This window comes from Punica granatum, chromosome 4 (assembly GCF_007655135.1).
Source record: "Punica granatum isolate Tunisia-2019 chromosome 4, ASM765513v2, whole genome shotgun sequence".
NCBI classification, from domain to species: domain Eukaryota; kingdom Viridiplantae; phylum Streptophyta; class Magnoliopsida; order Myrtales; family Lythraceae; genus Punica; species Punica granatum.
Genome location: NC_045130.1, coordinates 16,640,673 through 16,665,952, shown reverse-complemented (window position 1 = coordinate 16,665,952; position 25,280 = coordinate 16,640,673). Strand labels below are relative to the sequence as shown.

At 39.6% G+C, this 25,280-nt stretch overlaps 2 protein-coding genes across 3 annotated transcripts; both read left to right on the top strand.

The window, feature by feature from the left end:
- Nucleotides 1-248: 248 nt before the first annotated feature.
- Nucleotides 249-3,168, top strand: LOC116204058 (3-ketoacyl-CoA synthase 4-like). The gene is made up of 2 exons (XM_031536113.1): nucleotides 249-1,216; nucleotides 1,641-3,168. The coding sequence occupies exons 1-2, from the start codon at nucleotides 802-804 to the stop codon at nucleotides 2,768-2,770; spliced, it is 1,545 nt and encodes a 514-aa protein (XP_031391973.1). The 5' UTR covers nucleotides 249-801; the 3' UTR covers nucleotides 2,771-3,168.
- Nucleotides 3,169-8,521: 5,353 nt separating this feature from the next.
- Nucleotides 8,522-11,331, top strand: LOC116202859 (2-hydroxy-6-oxononadienedioate/2-hydroxy-6-oxononatrienedioate hydrolase-like). Of its 2 annotated transcripts, XM_031534489.1 has the most exons (4): nucleotides 8,526-9,463; nucleotides 9,831-9,926; nucleotides 10,855-10,922; nucleotides 11,056-11,327. In XM_031534489.1, the coding sequence occupies exons 1-4, from the start codon at nucleotides 8,843-8,845 to the stop codon at nucleotides 11,198-11,200; spliced, it is 930 nt and encodes a 309-aa protein (XP_031390349.1). In that variant the 5' UTR covers nucleotides 8,526-8,842; the 3' UTR covers nucleotides 11,201-11,327. The 2 variants fall into 2 exon arrangements, with proteins under 2 accessions (XP_031390350.1, XP_031390349.1); XM_031534490.1 differs by lacking the exon at nucleotides 10,855-10,922 and having other exon boundaries at nucleotides 8,522-9,463; nucleotides 11,056-11,331.
- Nucleotides 11,332-25,280: the final 13,949 nt, after the last annotated feature.

Sequence of the window (25,280 nt, the reverse complement as noted above, 5' to 3'; positions counted from 1 at the left end):
CCACTTCCCTCCCCTCTCCCCCTCTCGCCGTCACCGCATTTCCCAAATATTCCCGGCGAAGAGAGAGAGAGAGGGCGGCACTGCACAGAGAGAGAGAGAGAGAGAGAGAGACAGAGCCCCCCAGAGAAACAGAGCAAGAAGAACAGAGGCAGAGGGAAAAACACCCGCCTCCACCTGTGCATCTCTCTCTGTCCCTGTCTCTGTTCCAAAGTCCCAACCCCCCCCCCCCCCCCCCCCCCCCCCCCCCCCCCCCCCCCCCCCGCGCATCCTCATCTGATCCCCCTTCTACGTGGTCGTCAATGGCCATTCATCCCTGCTTGTAGTTGTATCTACCCCTTCTAAACCCCACCCACCTTCCCTCCCCCAATTCCTTCATCATTTTTTTTATTCCCCCCGAATCTTATCTCATCCCTCCGGCAGGTCCGTGTCCTCTACGCAGGCGCCCCCGCCCCCCCTTTTTTTAAGGGCGGTTTAGGGTTTCCTTTCCCACCCGTGGATTGGCAAACTCTCTTCCTCACTCACTCAACCCACCCCACCCCAACTTGATCGAATCAAATCCCATTTTCCCGGGTTTGGGATTTGATTGGTTTTGGCCTTTTATTGTTTTGAGTGCCGACGTTGACCTGCAAGGGCAGAGCAGCTCAGGTGCTTGACACATCGCTTTCGGATCCAATCCCATCTTCCCCTGCGCCTGCGCCTCTGCCTCTGCCCCTCCTTCGCTTTGGGTCAATCAATCCTATTCCTTTGAGACTGAGCTTGCTCAGATCCAAATTCTTTTGTCACCGGGACCCCCATTTCGCCATGAACGCAGCCGCACAGCCGCCTCCAGCCGCCGCAGCACCGGGCGGCGGTGGGGTGCAGATCCACCAGTCGCGCAGGCTGCCGGACTTCCTGCAGAGCGTGAACCTCAAGTATGTGAAGCTGGGTTACCACTATCTAATGACGCATCTGCTGACTCTCCTGCTGGTCCCTCTCATGGCGGTCATCATCATCGAGGCCTCCCAGATGAACCCGGAGGACATCCACCAGCTGTGGCTCCACCTCCACTATAACCTCGTCAGCGTCATCATTTGCTCTGCTTTCTTGGTATTCGGTTGCACTGTCTACATCGTGACCCGACCCAGATCCGTTTACCTCGTCGATTACTCCTGTTACCGGCCACCGGACCGCCTCCAGGTGAAGTTCCACCAGTTCATGGAACACTCCGAGCTCACTGGTTAGTTAGTCTCATAATCTCAAAACTCGACATTTCGTGTTCTGTTCGATGACCGGACCAGTCCTGCGGGAAACAATGAGATGTGACGAATATTGTTGTCCGTTGACGGTATATGTTGAAGTAGAAACATGTGACGGTTGCCATTCATAGTGGAGTTTCTATGATGATGATGATGATGTCAGAATCGGACATATTGCTGATCTTGAGGTGTCATTTACGTATAGAATAGCATCTTGCCCTTTCGGAGACCTTGACGATGTTAAAAACATTTTTCAATGATTATGTCTTCGAAGGCAGTCAGATGAATTGGGAAACTATGAGGAGTTTAATGATTGTTTCCTGGTAAAGAAGTCTCAGGGCAAAGATTTCGACTGCGGATACCGTTATTATGATGCTTTTTCTGTTTCCCCTTTTCTCTATGCAGGTGATTTCGATGAGTCCTCCCTGGAATTCCAGAGGAAAATACTCGAGAGGTCGGGCCTCGGGGAGGAGACGTACGTGCCCGATGCCATGCACTACCTCCCACCGCGTCCGTCCATGGCTGCTGCCAGGGAAGAAGCAGAACAAGTGATGTTTGGTGCCCTCGACAATCTGTTCGCGAATACTAATATTAAACCCAAGGACATCGGGATCCTTGTCGTCAACTGCAGCCTGTTTAACCCGACTCCGTCTCTCTCTGCTATGATCGTTAATAAATACAAATTGAGGGGCAACATTAGGAGCTTCAATTTGGGAGGGATGGGCTGCAGTGCTGGAGTTATAGCTATTGATTTAGCGAAAGATTTGTTACAAGTCCATCGTAACACTTGTGCTGTGGTTGTGAGCACTGAGAATATCACCCAGAACTGGTACTTCGGGAACAAGAAGTCCATGCTTATACCGAATTGCCTTTTCCGGGTTGGTGGAGCTGCAGTTCTGTTGTCAAACAAATCTGCTGATTGGAGGCGGGCGAAATACAGGCTCGTCCATGTGGTCAGGACCCACTGTGGTGCTGATGAGAAAGCCTTTAGGTGTGTCTACCAGGAACAAGATGATAACGGGAAGACAGGGGTGTCTCTTTCCAAAGATCTAATGGCGATTGCTGGCGGTGCCCTCAAGACCAACATCACGACCCTGGGGCCGCTCGTGCTGCCGATCAGCGAGCAACTCCTGTTCTTCGCGACACTCGTGGCGAAGAGGTTCTTCAACGCTAAGGTCAAGCCGTATATCCCTGACTTCAAGCTCGCGTTCAACCACTTCTGCATCCACGCTGGTGGGAGGGCTGTTATTGATGAGCTTGAGAAGAACCTCCAGCTCCTCCCTATCCACGTGGAGGCCTCTCGTATGACCCTCCACCGGTTCGGGAACACATCCTCGAGCTCGATCTGGTACGAGCTCGCCTACACGGAGGCCAAGGGTAGGATGAGGAAGGGGCACCGTGTCTGGCAGATTGCATTTGGGAGCGGGTTCAAGTGTAACAGTGCAGTGTGGCAAGCTATGAGGAACGTCTCCCCATCGCTGAACAGTCCGTGGTTGGACTGCATTGATAAGTATCCTGTGCAGACAGTCGTGTAATTTATTATCGTGTTGCGAGTTTGTCTCGCGTAGACAGTGTTACTTCACTCGAGGAGGACATGCAGATAGAAAATGTTAGGTATAAGCTGCTGTCAGGTTTTCGCTCTGTTGGTAATCCTGCCTGCCTCTTGATTCTTAGGTCGTTAAACTGAGACTGTTTACATATCATTCTGTGTCCAGATCTCACGCTTTCTCGGTTTCACGATGATCGGGTTTCATTTCACTTGCCTTTTTTTCTTCTTTTTTTTTTTGAGTGTGGCAGGAGATGGTTTCGAGTGCAGTCTTCTTGATTCGTGTTCACTGTATGGATGTTGTTTGCAGTTGAATATCGGATATGGTAACTCTTGTACGAGTAAATTGGTCCGTATGCTCCCTTTGCAGATGGCCTTTCCGTCCCAGTTTAGTGTAAATATATTGTTCTGCTTCTAAGGTTTAGCGCTCTTTTATGTGGATATATATCTATGCATCTACGCGTATCTTTTCAGTAACGTTCACCTGGGAAAATGGCATCTGAGCTTCGGAATTATTTTATACTCACAAGTGGTTTTCTTCCGTTACAATGCAACCCTTTCGATTATGGAAAATCTTCCCTGGCTTTCGATTCTTCTTTTCTGGAAGGGATATGATATGACGGGACTACACATTTTTCGCGTTGAGTCGGTAGCGAGCAAATCTTATCAACAATGAAAAAGAATTTGCAGTATGAACAAATAAAGGATAGTTGACTTAAGCCAAGATATTAGAAAATTAAGAATGTGAAAGGCAAAAGAGAAATTATGTTAGACAAAAAGCCATGAGAAATCATGAAAGATATGATACGATGAACTACACACAGCTGTCTGCATAACTGTTTGATATGCTGGTTGACAACTAAACTGATCTGAATGAATGGAGTATTTACGAGGGTCGACCGAACGTACTTGGACGTAAATTCAGTAGATTTGCGAATTAATTCAGTAAATTCATGAATCGAACCGAAGGCCTAATCAAAGGAAAAACTTGAAAAATGGGCCCGGCCCAAGCCCAAATCAAACTTCCAATTTTCCAAAATGATTAAAATAATTTAAAATAAAACTTCCAATTTTCCAAAAGTTACTTTCATCGTGCTTAATGCTTTGAGACTCGAAATTCCTAATGCATAAACAAATGCCCCTCGCCCTTGCCGTTCAGTTCAATCAAAAGTTCATAACTGTAGTCGGTGGCCTGAGTTCGTCGTATCTCGAGTCTCGTCTCCTATAGTCCTCGTAGTTCATTGTCGTCCATCATTCGAGATGCTTTGGAGTTTGGATTTTTTTAAAAAAATTTACATGGTTTTGAAGTTTAGTTTATTATATTTAAGTCTTTATGTGAAGGGTAAATAGGTAATTTCGCCCATAACTTTCGCAAGTTGCATCAATTTCGACCATGACTTTTCGATTACATCAATCTTGTTCCCGACTTTTCACTGTTACATCATTTTCGTTCATGACTTTTCGTTTACATCAATTTTGTCCTCGACTTTGTACTGTTACATCAATTTAGTCCATGACTTTCGCATATAAGTCCTTGAGTTTTGGCATGACATCAGATCGATCCCTGGTTACATTAATCTGATCCTTGTGGCAAAGGGGTAGACGACGTTACTATTTCGTTAATTTGTTCAGGGACTGAACTGATGTAATTTCTAACCAAATTGATGTAACCCCAAACGTGAGGGATTAAATTGATGTAAACAAAATTCGACTGTCATTTTGATTAATTTTGCTCCGGTATCGTCTTCTTCCTCTATTATCTTTGCTGTTGTTGCTCTTTGCGAAACCTCGAGCCCCTTAGATCCATTTCCCGGCATGCTGCCCTAATCTGGATCCCCTATAGCTGCCCCATGGAGCCTCGTCGACCCTCACGCGCCGTCATCTACCCTAAGGTCCGACAGGTTGGTTTTATCACCCCCCAACGCACCGATGCATCTGTTGGAGCGGACTCCGTCCTACCCGCCCGAGTCAAACTCCCCTCCGCTCTTTGAATCCCCTTCTAGAAACTCCCTCTCCCCCGTCATGATCCCCCCGCCGCGCCACCTCTTTGACAACCCCACCGCCTATTTGACCCCCGCTGTCCCGGTGCCCTAGTCTTCTTTCAAGCACGCGGAGCCGCGACGGTTGCGGGTAGCTACGACCCTTTCGAGTTGCTCTTCGGCACATCGTCCCTAGCGCCTTCCCAACTGGCGAGCAGTCATTGTTTAGGCATCGATGATGAAAGTGGAGGAGATGAGGATGGAGGTGCGGAGAAGGGAGAGGGCGTAGTTAGTGATAGAGAGCGGCTCATGATCGGAAGGCGGATGGAGAAGAACTTGAGGACAAAGGCTGTAGAAGGTTTTGATTTTAGAGCAAAAGCCATTAATGGGGCTCATAGTAGGAGGACGGTGATCTCTCTGAACCTTAAGCTCAGCTCAGAGAAGGTGAAATGAAAGAGGGAGGGAGGGACTAATTTAATGTAGCACAATGACCAAATTGATGTAACAATTTTCACCATTTAACATTGTCAGCATTCATACTTAATGGCAAGACCAAATTGATGTGGCAGGGGACTAAATCGATGTCACATAGGTACTTGATCGATGCAACCACACCACACAAGGACCAAATTGATGCAACTATAGCACTAATTGATGTAACTGCGAAAAGTCAGGGACTAAATTGATGTAACAGTGTAAAGTCGATGACCAAATTGATGTAACCGAAAAATTATGGACGAAATTGATGCAATTTACGAAAGTCAGGGACAAAATTGCCTATTTACTCTTATATGAATAAATAGTGACAGGTGTGGTATATATACAAATTTTGCAAATTCACGAATTTATGAATCAAATCTATAAATTGAATTTACGGAAGCTCCACCGAACCCATATGAATTCTCAAATTTGATAACCTTCGTCATAAGAAACAGTTTTTCATTTTCTATTGTCGGAACAGTCTATTGTAGCCATCAGATTCCCTCTGAGGCTAAAAATTTACAAAAATTGCCATGGTGCGGGGTAGGGCTATGCAAAAATAATCAATAATCGAACCATCCGTTACGAATCGAACAAAAAATTAACCAAATTATTCTGTTTGGAACGATTACGGTTTTGTAATTTCAAAAATCACAATTAACTGTTTCATCCCGATTATATATTTATTTGTAGAGTTGAGTTGAACTATTGAGTTGTCTTATCGACAATGCACTGTGCATTCCACCTTCTTTGTTTTTTTGAAATAAAATTGAAAAGAAATCTCAAAATCATATGTTCATTACGTAGATGATTTAGTGTTCTGCGATGATGGGGGTTTCGATATTTTGTGTAATTTGAACTTTGTAATATGGTTTGGGAATCAGTTTTGATTGGGGAAATTTCCTTCTTGAAAGTTCGGTACAGTTATAGTTAACACAAAATATCAAACCGTCCCGTTCCTGTGACCATGCCTCAAGTTCCGGCGACACACCTCATTCTTCTTCTACAGCAACCCAAAGGCCACCTTAGAATCTCTCTCCAAGATGACCCTAACCATCACTGATGAAATTAGGGCCTGAGACGAATAGGAAGAAGGGAGAAGACAAACAGTGTTCAGTTCATTTCTTTCCTTTTTCCTTTTCTTTTAATTTTTTTATAATTTTTTAATAAAATGTTTTAATATCTTTTTTAGTGTAAATTCTGATATTCATAACTCTAATTGGATTCCGAATAATCCAGTCGAGTCAGATCCGCTCAAAGCGTAGATTTTCTACATTCATAAAAACTCAAATCCGAGACCTTACTTAAGTAGAACAAGAGTCGAACTGTTTAGACTAGTTCATGTTGGTAAATGTTTTAATATCAGGTGAAGAAAAGAAAGTTCTTAAATATTATAAGGGAAAATTATACTTAAGTAAAAATAACAATAATTAAATGGCTAAAGTTCACTAAACTAGCTTAATGTCTTTCTTAATTTCAATAACTGAATGGCTTAAGTGGGCTGGACTACCAATGGGCTTTTTATTATGTAATAGGCGAGTGGGCTATGATTTTTATGGGCGGAGGCTGAGCAATGGTTTTATCTAAGAAACGGGCTAGAAACATCATACGGTGCGATTTTATCCTCTCTTTTTTTTTTTAACCTATTGACAATGACCTATTGACAATGACTTTTGACACAAATTTACACGTGAAGTTATTAGTCTAAATTGAGTCAATTCTTCAGGTCCTTGAACCTTTGGAATTAACACAATATCAGTTCAATTTAGATTAGAGAGAATGCGACCTGTTTGAAAAATTCCTAACAATTGTAACCTTCAGTCCTACTGTGTCCCAAGATGATTGAAAAAAACCATTCCTAGGGAACCGTCTGGTCCCGGGGCTTTCGTGGCACCCAATCGAAACACTGCTTAATTTCTCATTCCCAACCTCCTCACAAAGTTTTCTGTTCGTTTCTTCGTCAATTGCTCTTCTTACATGAGATAGGAACAAATGCTATGAGGAGTTGAAAGCAGCCTTCTTTGATTGAACAAACATACAAAGACTTCTTCCATCTAAATCTTTATATTAAGAAGTCCAATTGTAATCTAGTCAAGCCGAATCGATCCAATAAGAGATAAAACTCTCATAACAACATGAATTTTCTTCATTTATAATATTCAAATTCAAAACTTTATTTAAAAAAAAATAAACGCTGAACTTCATACATAGAATTTTCGTTTTAGGCAAATTAGTTGGCTTCCTAGCTAGACACGTCCTTTCTAGGAAAGGGACAGATAAGGGGTAACATTTTAATGCTTTTGGATTTGAGTTGACAAGTTTTGGTAATTAAATATCTTCCTCATTATGATAAGTGAGTATATCGTATATTTCGTGGGATAATTAAGATATTTTACCTTAGATGTTCATTATGAGACTATTAATATTTATTTATTAATTATTAAAAATTTTATTTTATTATATTATGAGTGTAAACTTTTTTTTTCCTCTTTTCTTATTATATATTAAAAAACTATTTTTCACGCAGTCAAAACTTACGCTTAAGTTTGAATTGAGGGATTTCTAGAGGAGAAGGAGACGGTTCTAGAGACTCCTTCTTTCATCGAATGAGGGACTCTTTTTTTTAAAAAAAAGTTTTATGTCTTCGATTCAAGTAAAACATTATGGAGAATAACACAATTCTCTTCAATTTTCTCCATACTTCTCCACACAATTATTAGGGAGGAAGTTTGAGTATGCTGTTATAGATGGGTTTTAATTAATAGACTTGAAATTAATTAAAAAAAGAAGTAGATGAGAAATGAGGGATCATCGAGCATATTCTTAATTGGGTTTGATTTCATTGGATCTTATTCCCTCAAACTAGCTAGCACAAAGTAATTTGAAATTTTGGCATGCGATCCTTGTTAACCATTTTTCAATGTTTCTCTTGCTTATATTGAATATTAAATTCGTGAAAAGAAAGTCGACCTTATAAAATATTTTTGAGCTCTTTAACATGATTATAATATAATATATTTAATTCTCGTCAGTCGAGCATAAAATATATTATCCTGCCGATCATACTGAAATATCATTAATGCATTTTCTTTTTCAAGAATCCTGAAAATAAATCTGCTTTCTAGTTTGTATATTCTATAAGATTTATATGAATGTATGAACTGGCAAAAGAAAAAACAAAAAGATTCAGATCACTACGAAATAGTCAATTCGGCAATCCATATCCAACTTTGCTACATGGCTCTATATCAGGAAGCAAGGAAAAGGGTACGACTTCCCATGTCAAAGGGCCCCACCATTCGGGATTAGCTAGCATATGCATGCACAGATCGCCTTAGCTCTTAACCGTTTTCTTAAAAGCTCGAGTACAATTAATAACATTCCAAAAACCCGAAGTTCATTAACCAGGGGGCTATTAGGGGAATGCAAAAACGCAGATTAAGGTACGTATAGTCTAAGCTAGTACATGGGACCGACTCAGATGAGAGACAAACTTCAGGAAGTACATTGAAATTCAGATATATGTATATATATATGTGTGTGTGTGTGTGTGTGTGAATTCCTAAATTAGAAGTCCTGAGAGAGAGAGAGGGGTAAGAGAGATGGTGAACATATTCAGAGCCAACACCTTCCTCCGAGGGGTCATGAAACTCGTGGGGCTAAGACCTCAAAAGATAGAGATCGAGCCAGGAACAGTGATGAACATATGGGCCCCGACGAGGACCTCTGACAAGCCCGCTGTCGTGCTTCTCCATGGTTTTTCGCTCGACGGGATACACACGTGGCAGTTCCATGTGCCCTCGCTGGCTGGGAAGTACTCGGTCTACGTGCCAGACTTCATGTTCTTCGGCAGCTCCACCACCGACAGGCCGGAGCGATCCGTGGCCTTCCAGGCGCAGTGCGTAGACAGGGCATTGAAGAGACTCGGGGTGGGCCGGTGCATCGTGGCAGGGTTCAGCTACGGGGGGATTGTGAGCTTTGAGCTCGCCCGAACGTGCCCGGAGCTGGTCGAGTCCCTAGTGGTGTGCGGCTCAGTCATGACACTGACCGAGTCGATCACTGCCGATTTCTTCCGGAGGATGGGTAATGATGGACTCAAGCTCTCTGGGTGGTCGGACTTGCTACTGCCTGATTCGGCAAAGGGTGCGAGAACAACACTTGAAATCGGGACGTACATGCTGCCCCAATGGATCCCTGATTGCATTTTCAGGCAATATCAAGAGGTATGTACATCTATAGACGCATGGCAGAAATATGAAATTGGAGCGAGGTCCTTGCAAGGGTGAATAAAAATATTTTTTTTTTCTCAATTAGAGGACGTATATAAGGAAGTCCATCAATGTCTGTGAAGTATAATATATAAATTTTCTTTGAACATCAAGTTTTAGGAAAAGTGACAGATTGGAATTTGATAAACCATTGTCAAATTATAGATTAATATGCATGCCACCATTTTTCTTTATTTTCTCCATTAATTCAGCAGAATGATTACTGCATTGCATCCATTCCACATGTATTATCTAAAATGATTAATTCATTTGTGGTAAATAAATAATTAAATAATGAGGAAAATGATTTTTGGATTGACAGGTAATGTCAGAGCACATAAAAGAGAAGGCCGAGCTTTTAGAAGCTTTAGTCATCCCTGACGACGAAGACCCAAATAAAATTTCAACCTTATCTCAGGTTATAGTTTATAGTTTATTGTTGAATATTATATATCATTTCTAATTCTCCTATTTGGAAATACACTGAAACCTGTTCATTTCTTTATTCATTGGGATATGGAAAGATTATATAGCGTTTGGTTTCATAGTATGATTTTAAAATTAGATTTTTATTTTGATTTTGAGTGGTATAAATAAGGCCTACTTTTGACTTTGTATGTGTTATGTTGTTTTGTTGTGGAAAAAAATGGTATAAATGGAGCTCATTCTTTGACTTTGTATGAGTTATTTTGTTTTGTAGTGGGTAGAGTTAAAGTTAGAATTGTGATTTTAAAATACCATTTTGAAACCAAACAGGCCCGTCGCAAATTTTGCCCGATCACGTTCATTACGATTGATGATTTATCCATATTAAAAAAATCCAGCAATATATTTAAGATATATAAGAGCAAACATTACTACAATCTTTTTTATGAAGCTTAATTAACGCCAACACTAACAGATTAATGTGCTTTTCCTCTGTACCCTTTGAATCGGCCGAGCTTCTTGTTTTTGACTACTTTTGGAGGGAAAAAGAGAAACGGTATCGTTCCGTTTGGTTTCGCAGTGAAAATCATAAAAATTTTAATTTTAACTTTAATTCAACACACTATACAATAAAAATACATATTTTTCAAGTCAAAATTTTTAACTTTAACTTTAATTCAATATGTTACACAATCATTTGTCCTTTTTCACAATCAAAATTAAAATTATTTTAACTCTAAAACCAAACGCATCATACAAGTTTGGAAAATGGGTTCATGTCAGTGTGTAAAGCAAACTATATAAGGTCTCTTATCCTTTTGTTTTGTAGTTTTAGTCGACTTTCTTGACTCGATCTGATTTTACTAATTTGATCCAATTTCGACTAATAAAACTTATGGTGTGGTTGGTTACCTTCACAGAGGGTGCACTTGTTGTGGGGGAAGGACGATAAGATTTTCCCCATGAAAATTGCAATTTCTTTAAAAGAGTACGTATGGTTTCTCTTATTATGTTTTTATAATTTGATATAGTTTTATCTGAAATAATATACCGATTGAGTAATTCAATCGGATGATTGAGATTACACTATGGATTAATGAAGTATGGAAATTGTGTGGCAGAAAATTGGGAGAAAAGGCAACATTGGAGAGCATAGAGAGGGCAGGTCACTTGGCAATGTTGGAGCGACCCATTGTTTACAATCGGCTTCTAAGGAAAGCTCTCGCCTCTCTTATCGAAGCTGGGGCTCATCCTCACTCCCAATAGCTAGCAAAAAATTATGATGCGTTTGAATTTAGAGTTGAGTTGAGTTGAGTTTTGATTTTAATTGGTTTGTAATGATTGTATTGTTGAATTATGAGAAAAAGTATGAAAAAGTAATGTATAGTTAAGAGAAAGTAATGATTATATAGTTGAATTGTGAAAAAGTAATGAATTTGAGAGAATTTAATATTAAAAATTGAATTGAATGGTTAAAAAAAATTTTAAAATGAAAAAAAATAATGATAGTGATGATAAATTGAAAATAAGTGAAGTTGAATTGAATTGAGTTGAAAATTTTTTAAAAAACAAACACATCCATATATTATAATTTCGGGATAAGAAATTTCTACATCAAATTTATTCTCATGATCATCAATTGACTAAGATTTCTCGAAGTATCACTTCATATTATCTGGTTTTATTATTATATTGTTCTAATATTATTCATATTCGATTAACGTTACGCAATTGCTCATATATATAGTCAACTCATCGTCAAGAACCCACGGGCTATACATCGTGTCCATTTGATACTTTCTTCTCATCATGGACCTTTCTATTGTGTATATGGCATCACATGATGTGATCAATTGCTTGATAATTGTTCAGTGGACGACGGAAAGAAAATTAATGGGCTAATTATTTCACAAAACAATTAAATAGGTCCCGGTCATCCTTCTTGTAGTATTTTTTCTGATAAGTTCGTAACCCCACTTCATCTTTTATGGAGGGTATTTATTTCAAGGTTGGTATATATTGATATGGCCCTTGTTAGAGCCTGATGTGTGGTCGAGGTTTCGAATCCTTTAAATGAATCCGCTCAGGTACATTGTCTTTGTCATGGGATAAAAGTAAATCATCAAAGTTTATTTTGTTGGAAATTATAGATTGTAAATTTATTAGATTTTATTAATGGGTTACTTAGTGTGATTCATGAGTATTTGGACGAATTCGGGTTACAAAGTGAAGGTTCATTCATTCAATGATACATTTGAGTGCAAGACAAGTAATGTATATGGAAGTGTCTACATTAACTAAGTGTACATGTAAGATCATTAATTGCTTATCCATGGGTGATGTTCCATGTAAGAGTTACGTCCAATACGAAGGGTTCTGACTCTTCGAAAATGTCCATTGAGTGCATATAAAGAGAGACGCTATAGTGCTCAAATTATTATTAATAAAAATTCTAGAAATCAGAGTGAGAGTTAGGGAATTCCTCGATTTTGCTAGTTGAAGGAATTCATAAGGCTTCGTTGTATCCCGATAGGACCTTTGCCTTAACCCTCTAGCAACTTTGTGTGGGGGCAAATAGTTCTCTTTGGAAAGCGTCATTCGCGTCTCGAATCCTATCGTGTTAACCCCACATTGCCTCCGGATCGATCGTCTCCACCATTTTCCCCAACAATCAAAGAGAACTAACTTGAGATGGCGACGGAGGCTACCACCGCGTTCAAAGTGATGAACCAAGAGTTCGTGAAACTCGATCGATTTGACGGCACAAACTTCAACCACTAGAAGGATAAGATGTTGTTCCTCCTTACCGTCTTAAATGTGGCGTACGTTCTGGACCCGAACCTGCAACCCTTAGAGGATCCCGCCCCCGATGCAACCCTCGAGGAAATCGCAAAGGTGGCCGAACTCAAGAAGAAGCGCGAGGAAGACAAATTCACATGTCGTGGACACATCCTCAACACTTTGTCCAATTGACTGTACAATCTCTACATGTCGATGCAGTCCCCGATGGAGATATGGAAAGCTCTTGAGGAGAAATACAACACCAAGCGGCAAGGTACTAATAAATTTTTAATGATGAAGTATTTCGAATTCAAAATGCTCGATAGTATCCCTATCATGGATCAAGTCCATGAACTACAAATCCTTGTAAGCAAGCTTCGTGACCTGAAAGTTATTATTCCAGAATCGCTACAAGTCGGGGCTATCATCTCAATGTTACCCTCGTCTTGGAACGATTACTGGAAGAAACTCCTACATATGGTGGAGGACTTCACTGTGGAGAAAATACTTAGGCATTTGCGTATTGAAGAGGAAACTCGGAAGCGCGATGTGGTGTATATTCCCCAAGGTTCTAAAGTGAACCATGTGAGTGAGTCCAAGAACTTTCGAAAAGGCAAGCGAAAGGCTACGTCCGAGACCGAGGACACGCAAGACAAGAAGAGAAAGTCTCGCAATTGCTATCATTGTAATAAGAAAGGGCACTACATTAAGGATTGTAAACTTCTCAAAAAGGATAAAGATGCCACAACTTCCAAAGCCAATATGGTTGAGGACACGGACTTAGTGGCCATGGTTACGGGAGGAATCGAGAGCTTGGAGATTGGTATGATTACCGAACTCAACATAGCCATGAACGATAAGTCCTACAATTGATGGCTCGACTCCGAAGCTACTGTCAATGTGTGTAACGACCGACAACAATTCAAGAGCTATGAACCAGTGGCAAACCGTGAGGTGCTTATGGGCAACCATCAATCGGTCAAGGTGCTCGGTCAAGGGATGGTGGAACTCAACTTTACATCCGGGAAGAAATTGACCTTAATCAATGTGTTGCATGTTCCCGATGTAAGAAAAAATTTACTGTCCGCGAGTCTTTTGTGCAACAAGGGGTTCAAGGTTATACTAGAATCTGATAAGTTAGTCTTGCTTAAGGGTAATATGTATTTGGGAAAGGGATATTGTAGCGAGGGCATGTTCAAGTTGAGCATTGATATGAATAAAGCTAATTCTTCTGCTTATATTGTTGAATCTCATCCTTTGTGGCATGCGCGTTTAGCACATTTTAATTTTAAAACTTTACAATATATGCAAAAGTATGGTTACATCAATCTAAGTGATGATAAACTTGTGGATAAATGTGAAATTTGTGTTCAATCAAAAATTACCAAGAAACCGTTTCTTAAAAAGTGTGAAAGAAATTCACAAGTGTTAGATTTGATCCATTCAGATGTTTGTGAATTAAATGGAATTCTAACAAGAGGTGGAAAACGATATTTTATCACTTTTATTGATGACTTCTCAAGATTTACTTATGTGTATCTCATGAGGAGTAAAGACGAGGCTTTTGGCATGTTTAAACCTTTTAAGAATAAGGTTGAGAGTTTGTTTAACAAGAAAATCAAAGTGTTTCGTAGTGATAGAGGTGGTGAATACTTTTCCAATAAATTTGATGTATTTTGTGAGGAACAAGGTGTGGTACATAAGTGTTCCGCGTTGTATACTCCACAACAAAATGGTTTGGCGGAAAGAAAGAACCGTACCTTAGTGGATATGGTTAACTCGATGTTGTTAAATGCTAAACTTCCATATAACTTAGGGGGTGAAACATTATTGACTGCGTGTCATATTCTTAATAGGATACCATCGAGAAAATTCAAGGTATCTCCATATGAGTTATGGAAGGGTCGGAAGCCAAACTTAGATTATTTCAAAGTGTGAGGGTGTTTGGCTTACTATAGAGTTCCCGACCAACAAAGAACAAAATTAGGATCAAGAGCCATTAAGGGTGTATTCGTTAGATATGCCCAACATTCTAAGGCTTATCGTGCTCTTGACTTGGTGTCAAATACGATAATTGAAACGAGAGATGTTGTATTCATTGAAAGCAAGTTTTCCGATGATTCAATGGATTCGGATCAAGAATATGAACCAATAATCTCAAGTGATCAAAACAAGAGACGTCTTTATGACAATAAGGATACGGAGCCGAGGAAAAGTCAAAGTGTGAGAAAAGAAAAGAACTTTGGTCCCGATTTCATTTCCTCGCAATCTCTAGCGTATCTTGTTGAGGGAGATAGAGAATCTGTAATTAGGAAAATCCCCATAATGCTTAATGTGAAAGGTGATCCACAAACCTATGGTGAAGCCATGGCTTCTAGGGATGCGGCATTTTGGAAAAAGGCGATCAATGATGAAATAGATGCCATATTGTTCAACAATACTTGGGTCCTAGTTGATTTTCCTCAAGGATTGAAGCCTATTGGCTGTAAATGGGTGTTTAAAAGGAAGAATAACTCAACCGAGAGTTCTCCGACTTTTAAGGCTAGATTGGTAGCAAAATGATTTAGGCAAAATAAAGGCCTAGATTATTTCGACACCTATGCACCGGTGGCTAGGATGACTTCCATTCGAGTCATTATGGCACTTGCATCTATCCATAAGTTACATGTGCATCAAATGGATGTTAAGACAGCCTTTTTGAATGGTGATCTCGAAGAGGAAGTCTACATGGAGCAATCGGAAGGCTTTGTGCTTCCCGGGAATGAACATAATGTTTGTAAATTGATCAAGTCATTATATGGCTTGAAACAAGCGCCTAAACAGTGGCATGAGAAATTTGATTCGGTTATTTTGTCATATGGTTTTTCGCATAATTGTGCGGATAAGTGTATTTACACTAAATTCACCGATAGGTACGGTGTAATTATTTGTTTCTATGTGGACGATTTGTTGATCTTTGGGACGGATTTGGAAGGTGTTCGCGAGACCAAAGAGTATCTAACCTCGAATTTTAAGATGAAAGATCTCAACGAGGTAGATACAATCCTAGGTATAAAGGTGCAAAAGCATGAAATGGGTTTTACTCTAAGCCAATCTCACTACATCGAGAAAGTATTGGAGAAGTTCAAACACTTGAATATCTAGGATTCAAACACTCCATTCGATCCGAACTTCAAGTTAAATGAGAATAATGGCAGGGCTATAGCGCAATTAGAGTACGCTAGCGCAATTGAAAGTCTAATGTATGCAATGCAATGCACCAGACCCGATATCGCATTTGTTGTGTGCAAATTGACGAGATTTACAAGTTGTTCTAGTACCGATCATTGGAAAGGAATTTGTAGGATTATTGGTTATCTTAGGAAGACCAAAAATTTGGGATTATTCTATGGTGATTATCCCGCGGTTACTCAGATGCAAGTTGGATTATGAGTTTAAGTGACAATAAGTCCACATCGGGATGGATTTTTACTATTGGAGGTGGAGCCATTAGTTGGGCCTCTAAGAAACAAACTTGTATCTCACATTCAACCATGGAGGCTGCCAACAAGGAAGCAGAATGGCTAAGAGATCTCTTCCTAGATATAAAGTTATGGCCACAACGTAGGTTCGCCATTTTCGTATATTGTGATAGTGAATCCACCATGTCTCAAGCGTACAATAAGGTGTATAATGGAAAGTCTAGACATATAAGTTTGAGACATAAGTATGTGAGACAATTGATTAGGGACGGTGTGATAACTGTTACCTATGTTAGGTCAATTGACAATTTAGCGGACCCATTGACGAAAGGTTTGTCAAGGGATTTGGTTAAGAGTACCACTGCTAAAATGGGTTTAAAACCATTCTAATCGCGTCATTGATAATAGGAACCCTACCTCATTCTAGCCAAAAGTTAGTGTTGAGATTCAAAGGGTAATAACAAGTTATCGAATGACACCGTGCACTAAGAATTAAGATTTAGTGCTTGAGTTTTAGGATGATGAGTTTTACTCTTAATGGATGAACATTAGTTGTCATGAAATCGACCTATATGGACATGAAGTGGTGCCGCTTCAACGAGAGTTTTCTTTATGGTTTTTTCACTCGTACATGTTCATGAAACGGGATGAGCACATGGCCATAATGGTGCTAAAGCAAATAAACTCTTACTCGAATACTTTACGATTATGTGTGTGACTTTTCCGGTATTGATTTAAGAGTGATGGTTCAAGCGACTAGCCACCGATCACTTTGTTGATACTTTAAGAGTTTGCACTAAGGAATGGTTCAATCTGCGTACACCACTTCTTTATACATGATCGTTGTGTACTTGTGTTCTGGAATTAGCAATCTAGTGGGGGATTGTTGGAAATTACAGATTGCAAATTCATTGGATTTTATTAATGGGTCATTTAGTGTGATTCATGAGTATTTGGACGAATTCAGGTTATGAAGTGAAGGTTCATTCATTCAATTGATACATTTGAGTGCAAGACAAGTAATGTATATGGAAGTGTCTATATTAACTAAGTGTTCATGTAAGATCATTAATTGCTTATCCATGGGTGATGTTCCATCTAAGAGTTACGTCCAGTACGAAGGGTTCTAACTCTTCGATAGTGTTCATTGAGTGCATATAAATAGAGACGCTATATTGCTCAAATTATTATTAAGAAAAATTTCATAAATCAGAGTGAGAATTAGGGAATTCCTCGATTTTGCTAGTTGAAGGAATTCATAAGGTTTCGTTGTATCCCGAGAGGACCTTTGCCTTAACCCTCTAACAACTTTGTGTGGGGGCAAATAGTTCTTTTTGGAAAGCGTCATTCGCGCCTCGAATCCTATTGTGTTAACCCCACATCGCCTCCGGATCGATCGTCTCCACCCATTTCCCCAACACATTTAACGTCTTGTCTTACAGCGTCCTTTGATTGAGCAAGTGTCATACTCATATTTTCCCGTCCTTATGGTAATTAATTAATTGGTTACAGGTAATCAAGTTTTATACATTCTTGCCTTGCCAATCGAGAACTAGTTAAAAAGTTATAATCTATTTATTCAACAATCGGTGAAGTTAATACGTTTAATTTATAAATATTAATTTACAAATGTGGTTAAAGTTAGCTTATATTATCAACATGAGTTAGTTTAAGCGGTTCGATACTTATTTCCCTTAAACAAAGTCTCTGATTAAAGTATCGTAAATAGAGAAAATTCATATTTGAGAGAGATTTACCCATGTTTCGTGTAAAATCAGGCAATCCCACTTTCGGTGCCGGCTAGGTGAATTTTTTACGAGATTAGGGTTGTCAGGCATGCCAAGACGCGGTCCCAAGGATTAGTGACGAAATCACCAGTTGACTTCACCATGCTAGAACGTAGCGCCACGGCCTTGGAAGTTCGTAGGTCTAGTCAGAGTTGGATTTAGGAGAGATGTCATTGGAGTGGTTTACGATAATGTTTAGACGATTACGTGGATGAGAATTTGGCCGCTAGGATTCTCCCCAAATACGGGTGCTAACAATTGAATGACGTCGAGAGATGGCTAGAAGCCGATCTTGGATGTACGAGCTCACGACCGAAGATGGCCCGCGAGAGAGTTGTATGACTTCATGGCTTATTTAGCCGAAAGTGGCGTGAAGTATTGGGTCCGACTAGATTACCCACTGAGTCCTTAGCTCAAGGAAGACCTCCTTGATCGGGAACCGAGGCGGGTAGAAGGATATGCCTACGGATCCGCGAGATTGCCTCGGAAGTCTATTGCATGATAAGTAAAAGATGCGGGAAAAGTAAATATTGAAGGTGCAAGTGCAAGATAAGTAAAGATAGAAAAGTAATGTGCTTGTTTGATTGATGTGTCGAATTGTGGTAATACAATAAAAGGATCCGACTTAAATAGGCTTAACACTAGAGTGTCGCCCAAGATTATACAAACCAGAAATAATCTAGCAAAAGGAGCAACTAACCCTAAGACTATGTGAGAAATATCTTTCGCTTATTTCTAATTAAGCAAAGAAAATGCAAGGAAAGCACAAAAAATAAGTGGGAAACTCCATAGTGTTGCATGTCCAAGTGTAGCATTTCTGCACATCTCCCATTCCCATTTCCACAACCATATATCATGTTACCTTGCATGGATAATTCCTTCTCCCAATTGGGCTCCATGGAAGTCAACATTATCTTTGATTGTGGGAATATCTTACAGGTAAGAATATATATTCGGTATGGAGTAATCTTGTTGTACACTCAATATTCTCCATATTTGAAAATGTCTTGCACACCTCACACATAGGAAATTCCCTAAGATGAAAAAGTCGTCCACATTTGTTCTCGCCTTTGATTGGAAACTTCCAACAATTTCCTTTCTTGAGTTATTAACCAATTCCACAGCTGTTCGATTTGGGTTGTGCCATGAATTCAAGTCAGGTCGCTTGATGGGCCTTAGTTGCGGGCTATTCTCCTCACATGGGACGATCTCGTGTGTGTTGCACGTTCATAGTTTTTTAGGCCTCCGCCACCGACTCCGGGGTGTCCTGTTAGTACACGTGGCCTGAGACCCAAGTCAGGAATGTAGTTGCCACTATACCATTTTATTTTACCAATGAGCTGCCTAAAGTCACCTACGGGTCATAATACTAACTGCCTAAGGATTTAAGTTTGACTTGATCTTTCTAACAAGAGATATGAGTCCAGGGACTTTCTTACGAGGTTAGAGGCAAGCCAATAACTCGCCCTTTCGATACTCTTTGGGGCTCCTAATGGTTCTAACACTTTTTATTCGTTAACATCGAGTTATTTAATCCTAGGGTCGAGTCTATATTCACGAATGTACAAGGAAATTAAAGAATGAATTACAGACTCCACACGATACACGTGCTCATACAATTATAAAATTCGGCTCAAAATGAGCCACACATTCGAGCCAAGAAAGAATGAAAAGGGCCATACCTTCAGGCCGATCATACATGGGCTACATTCAGGCCACTATTCACACAACGAGTCGAGTAAGCCTAAGGCCCAAAAGAGGAAAATGGGCCTAGAGCCCCTAACCTAAAAAAAACTTAAAAATTAATTTCCTATGTCTACTTATTTTATTCATGATTTCTCAATTTTATTCACGTGGTCATGTTTATGTGAATTAGCCAATTAATCCCCAAAATTCTAAAAAAGTGCTCCAATCTCTCAAGGTCAATATGACCTTTAATTTGAATCCTAAGACTCAATTAGTGGGTTGATACCCTTAATCCCCGTGGCACATGTCAATGTACATGATTATTCATTTTCACACAAGAAACCAAATTATTAATTTGATTAAACCAAGTGATTAACTTTAATCCGGTTTAGGGAACCATGGTGCTAATGATCCGCCCTCAAGGTCACGAAGACCTTCCTAAGAGTCTAAGTCATCCTAATTATATCTAATTACCCCTGGGCCTGTGTAATTAAGTCAAATATACAAGATTATTACAAATTAGCATGCAATTTTCACAGTTTGACCGATTTTGACTCAATTACGCTCACACAAGTTCGGCCGACACTCACAAAGGTAGTTATCCACATTAATCAAGCCTAAAGACACTTAATTAGACTCAATTGGATTCCAATTCCTAGAGCCGAAACACTAAGGGTGTGTTTGTTTTCGGAACAATGTTCAATTCAACTGAACCCAACTCCACTTATCTTCAATTCAACATCACAATCATTACTTTTTTTATTTTTTAAATATTTTTAACCATTCAATTCAATTTTTTATATTAAATTCTCTCAACTATTCATTACTTTTTCACAATTCAATAACACAATCATTACTTAATCATTATTTTCTCTCAATTATTTATTATTTTTTCACACTTTTTCTCATAATTCAACAATACAATCATTACAAACCAATTAAAACCAAAACTCAACTCAACTCAACTCTCAATCCAAACACACTCTAAGCATGTCCATTTCACCTAAATTGGTCTAATTACTCCTAATTAGAGTCTAATTAAGCAAAATCGGATTCAATTGGACCCTAATCCACTCGACCCTACATATCATTCATTCATTCACGATCTCCATACATCAATTGAAGCAAAATTGAAAGAATTGGCCACAATTGGACCTTATTACACAAAATCAACATAATTAATACCTAATTGGGTCCAATCACCCATAATTCTATCAATTAAGATTCGGATCAATTCAACAAAAAATTTCTAACATGCTTAAAAGGTCAATTTTGGGTTAATTAATGCTAATTAGACCTAATTAAGCAAGGTTTCAAGAAATGGAAAGGTAATTATACACGATTAGACCCAATCAAGCGATAAATCATCTAAATGACTCCTCTAAGCCTATTTTACAAAACATTCTAGAATGTTACCAAGTCCAGTTTCATGCTAATTTCACCTAATTAAGCTAATTCAGGCCTAATTACGCATAGCCAAGTTCGTGGTTAAGCCGATTACACACAATTTAAGCCTAATTAGACTCAATTGACCCCAAATTAGACTAATGCACTACACGACCAGAATTAAGCAAGATTAAACCCAATTAAAACCTAATTAGCACATACATAGACTAATTACAACTAATTATGCGTAAATTGACTCAATTAACACCAAATCAAGTCCAATTAATCAAGCAATTAGTCTTTCGTGAATACAATCAAGATTAATTAGCCAAGTTTGATCCTAATTAGGAAAGATACTACTTAATTAATCATAATTTAGCTCTAGTTCACTCAATTTACCAACCTAGTCATTTAATCTACACATATCTAGGCTAATTAAACACAAAATGACCAAGATGAAAGCTAAAGAGCTCCATCCGGTTCTAAAAACAAAGGCAAAAGGTCACCCATCTCACCTTAGTTTGACACGATTTGGACTCACGAGCTAGGAATCGATGGAAAAACTTGTATGTATTTAGTGATTTCTAGGATTATTTTACCAGAGTTTCAACACATGAATTGTCAAAAGTCCACTCTTACTGAAAATGAACCCCTATTTATAGGCATAAAGGAGTCGGGGGTCGTTTTGCAAAAATAGACAGTTCAGGGACGAAAAAACAATTTAATAATTTGAGGGCTCCAGAGGAGTCCAGTTGTCCGAACTTATCCGTTGGGATAGCTAGCTCGCGGGCGCTGTTACCAACTAAGCGGCGCGGTTAGTAACCGCTCCTTCGTACAGGGACACAAGAACAAACCGCGCCCCTTTCCTAAAATTCCACCTCAATGGGAGCTAACTTAATCTAGTTGAGCTGAAATGGTTTGATCGGGAAAAAATTGCATATATGCCCTGAAACTTTCACAAATATTGCATTTTCACCATTTTCGGGATTTGAAAGCACATTTAAGCATAGAAAAATTACCAGAAAATATCCTCGGGTTTAGAGAATATTTTCTAAGTAGAAACGATCTTGACATGAATATTTTCGATATGTGAGAGTATCGTTTTTCTCCATCTCAAACACTTGTCTTGTTGGATAAAATATATGAATAAAAGGGTTTCAATCAGAAAAAAATTGAAAAATACGAGTAATTTGGTTTAAAACAAGGTCTCTAAAGAGTAAGCGTCACGTTTTCGAAATTTGTTTTACATGCATGTCTCCGAAGAAGGAAATATTGCTAATTAACTCGTATAAATTTTGAAAATAGGCACGGGTAATCAAAATTAAGTACTCAACACTTGAGGGTTATCTATTTAATCTCGAAAGTCCGTCTTCTGATGTTCAATCCCAAGGTGCTCTCATCCGCTCTCTAATTCAATGTGTTTTCTGAATTGCAGACCTAGTTCGGGCCGGAACGAGGTTCTTACAGCAGCCCTTCTTCGGTTCACCGTCCTTAGGGCGATGGGCCGAAGTAAAAAATGACCCGTTCTAGGAACGGGAGTGGCTTGTTTACCTCTAAAATACCTCTGTATCATTTTTCCTTTAACTAGAGGTGCCATTCCTGAAAGACTTTGGGAGAAAAAGAATAAATCAGATTAGATGATTCAAGTGCGAGAATGATTTAAAAGTTCAAATAAAATTAAGTAATGTATAAGGCTTATTTGAAAATCGATTTGACCATACTGGAATTTGATTTCGCCGTAACTGGGGCTTGAAAATTTGGTTCCACAATTGGAGGCTTAAAAATTTGGTTTGGGCATATATTGGGGCTTGAAAATTTAGTTTGGCCATAATTGGGGGCTTAAAATTTTGGTTTGGTCATATTAAGGGCTCGAAAATTTTGGCTTCAAGAATTTTTATTTGTGGTTGGGGAAACACTGTCTTCCACTGATCGAGATTTGACTTATGAATGGGGAAGCACATGTCATCCATTAGTCGGAGTTTTGATCTGTGGTTGGGGAAACACTGCCTTCCACTGATCGAGATTTGACTTATGAACGGGGAAATACATGTCATCCATTGGTCGGAGTTTTGATCTGTGAGTGAAAAACACTTCCACCCATTGATCGAGTTTTGACTTGTGAACGGGGAAACACATGTCGTCCACTAGACGGGGTTTTGATCTGCAAGTGGGAACCCCACCACTCTCTGATCGAGTTTTTTGACTTAAACGGTTCGAAAAGCTTGCTTTTTCAAAAGTTGGTCACATGCGACACGATTTTAGAAAAGAGTGATGAGTGTCCATCAGATTCAATGCTTCTTGGACAAAAGTCATGATTCTTTTTGTCAATATTTGTATTCTCTTGGAAAACGTTATGATTCATCTCGTCGACTCCCTTGCTCTTCTGCTCAAGTTCTGAGGTCGAGATTTTGCTTGTCTGATGGGCACACGGGTACATCTCCTAACCAGTCAGGTTCAATGATTTGATTGCCCCACCGTGGCTCGAGAAACCTGTGGAGAAAAGGAGATTAGTTAATATGTTCAAAATACCGAACTTAATTCAAGTTTGACAAAATAAGGAGTTTAAGAAATTATCATTTGATGGCACTTGCAATGGACCTGAACCCCGAGATGACTTTTGATAGGCTTTATCAAATTGTTTTCCTCAAGAGATGTGGATTATTGTGTCATTTGAACACCTAGTTGGCAAATCTTTTCATTACCCAGATAGAATGTCAAAATCATGCTCCACTTCTGTGGGATTCTTCTTTTGATTTTACTTTTTTCTAAACGGCAGGGCCATGAGATGAGACTGTAAATCGATGCCTAATGGTCATTTTCATTAGGCAAGGATTGTGTGAGAAGATCGATATTCTCCCTAAAATGGAGATCAACTAATCAATAATGCTCTCAAGCTCATTTTGTGAGGATAATTTAGCTCACCATGCGAGCCAAGGAATTGGAGCAACTTTTCTCGCTGCGGGTGGGATCGCTCACCCTCATGCTCTCTTTAACGAGGTTGATTCTCATTCTAATCATCCCTCGGACCACAAGTCGATGATGGCATTTCAAGGATTTTCAACGATGAGTGCTCTTGCACGAATTTCGACATAAATGCGCACAACCGATCATAGAGGACCTCTTTTTGGGAATGTGGGTTGTGGCATTTGGTTGAGAAGGAGAGGATTATATGCGGGCAGGTGGTAGGCTTCTTTGAGACAAGATTTATCATGTCTGGCCTATTGATTTACCCGTGCATCATCCCAAATGACTTGAAATTCCCACCTAAACTCAATCAATAGAATTCTTTTATCAATTGCCCCGAAAACCCTAGAAGGCGCCAAAAATCTGAATGGGCTTTCTTAGGGTTGTAGCGTAGGGTAAGCCATGGCTAAAGAAAAGACATTGGTTTTATCGGCTCAACTGAACATTTTGCATGGGGTAGAGAGTCGGTGACCATCTTCATGCGCCTTCTTCAACTTGTTCCTGCTTGTTGAGTTTGCTTGGAGCTCACATCTCTATCTGGAACTTACGTCTTTATTCATACTTTTGTCGCATTCTAGTTTGCGACTTCCATTTCTGCTTGCGTTTTGGGCGCTTCCTTTTACATCGCCTTTTCACTTATTGCGCTTTTCTTTGTAGCGCCTTTTCCTTCTTCTCCGTTTGTTTTTTTGAAAATTCCTCTTTGGGACACTTTGCTCCTCGCGCATTTTAATTTCCTTGGTGCTTACATACAACTGCAATTTGCCCCATTGTGGGGGATGGTCACTTGGTACAAGGGTTTGAAAGAAAGAATCTTTAGTATTAAGTTTCGGGGCTAACTAAGGGTACGAGTGTATGAGAGAATGGAAGAAATATCATTCATCATTTAATAGCGCCTCCTAATCCCTAAAATATTTAATCCTAATCAGATCGACTACCCGGACCCTAGATTTTTGTTTGGGAAAGTAGCATTGTCGTAGATGAGATTAGGTTCAAGGGTATTGGTGTTTGGGCTTAGAGAAGAATCCTCTTATCGTATTGGTTGTGCCATCACCTTCTTGAGAGGCTCACTATAATATCAAAATTTCGGTATTGACTGAGCGTGAAACGCCCCATTATTCTCATGGTGGAGGGGAACCTATTTATTCATTTTTGGTTATTCTCCAATTTTGAGGCAGTGGGCCTCTCCTCTCTAAGGCAATGGACCTTTTGCCCCAATTCACTTTACTATTGCTCGGTTATACCTGATTATCCCCGCATTCTCTTGAGGTAGTGGGCCTCATT

Coding starts and splice junctions, on each gene's coding strand:
- LOC116204058 (XM_031536113.1), top strand. CDS start 802: ATGAACGCAGCCGCACAGCCGCCTCCAGCCGCCGCAGCACCGGGCGGC. Junction 1,217..1,640: donor GGAACACTCCGAGCTCACTG/GTTAGTTAGTCT, acceptor TTCTCTATGCAG/GTGATTTCGATGAGTCCTCC.
- LOC116202859 (XM_031534489.1), top strand. CDS start 8,843: ATGGTGAACATATTCAGAGCCAACACCTTCCTCCGAGGGGTCATGAAA. Junction 9,464..9,830: donor TTTTCAGGCAATATCAAGAG/GTATGTACATCT, acceptor TTGGATTGACAG/GTAATGTCAGAGCACATAAA. Junction 9,927..10,854: donor AAATTTCAACCTTATCTCAG/GTTATAGTTTAT, acceptor TTACCTTCACAG/AGGGTGCACTTGTTGTGGGG.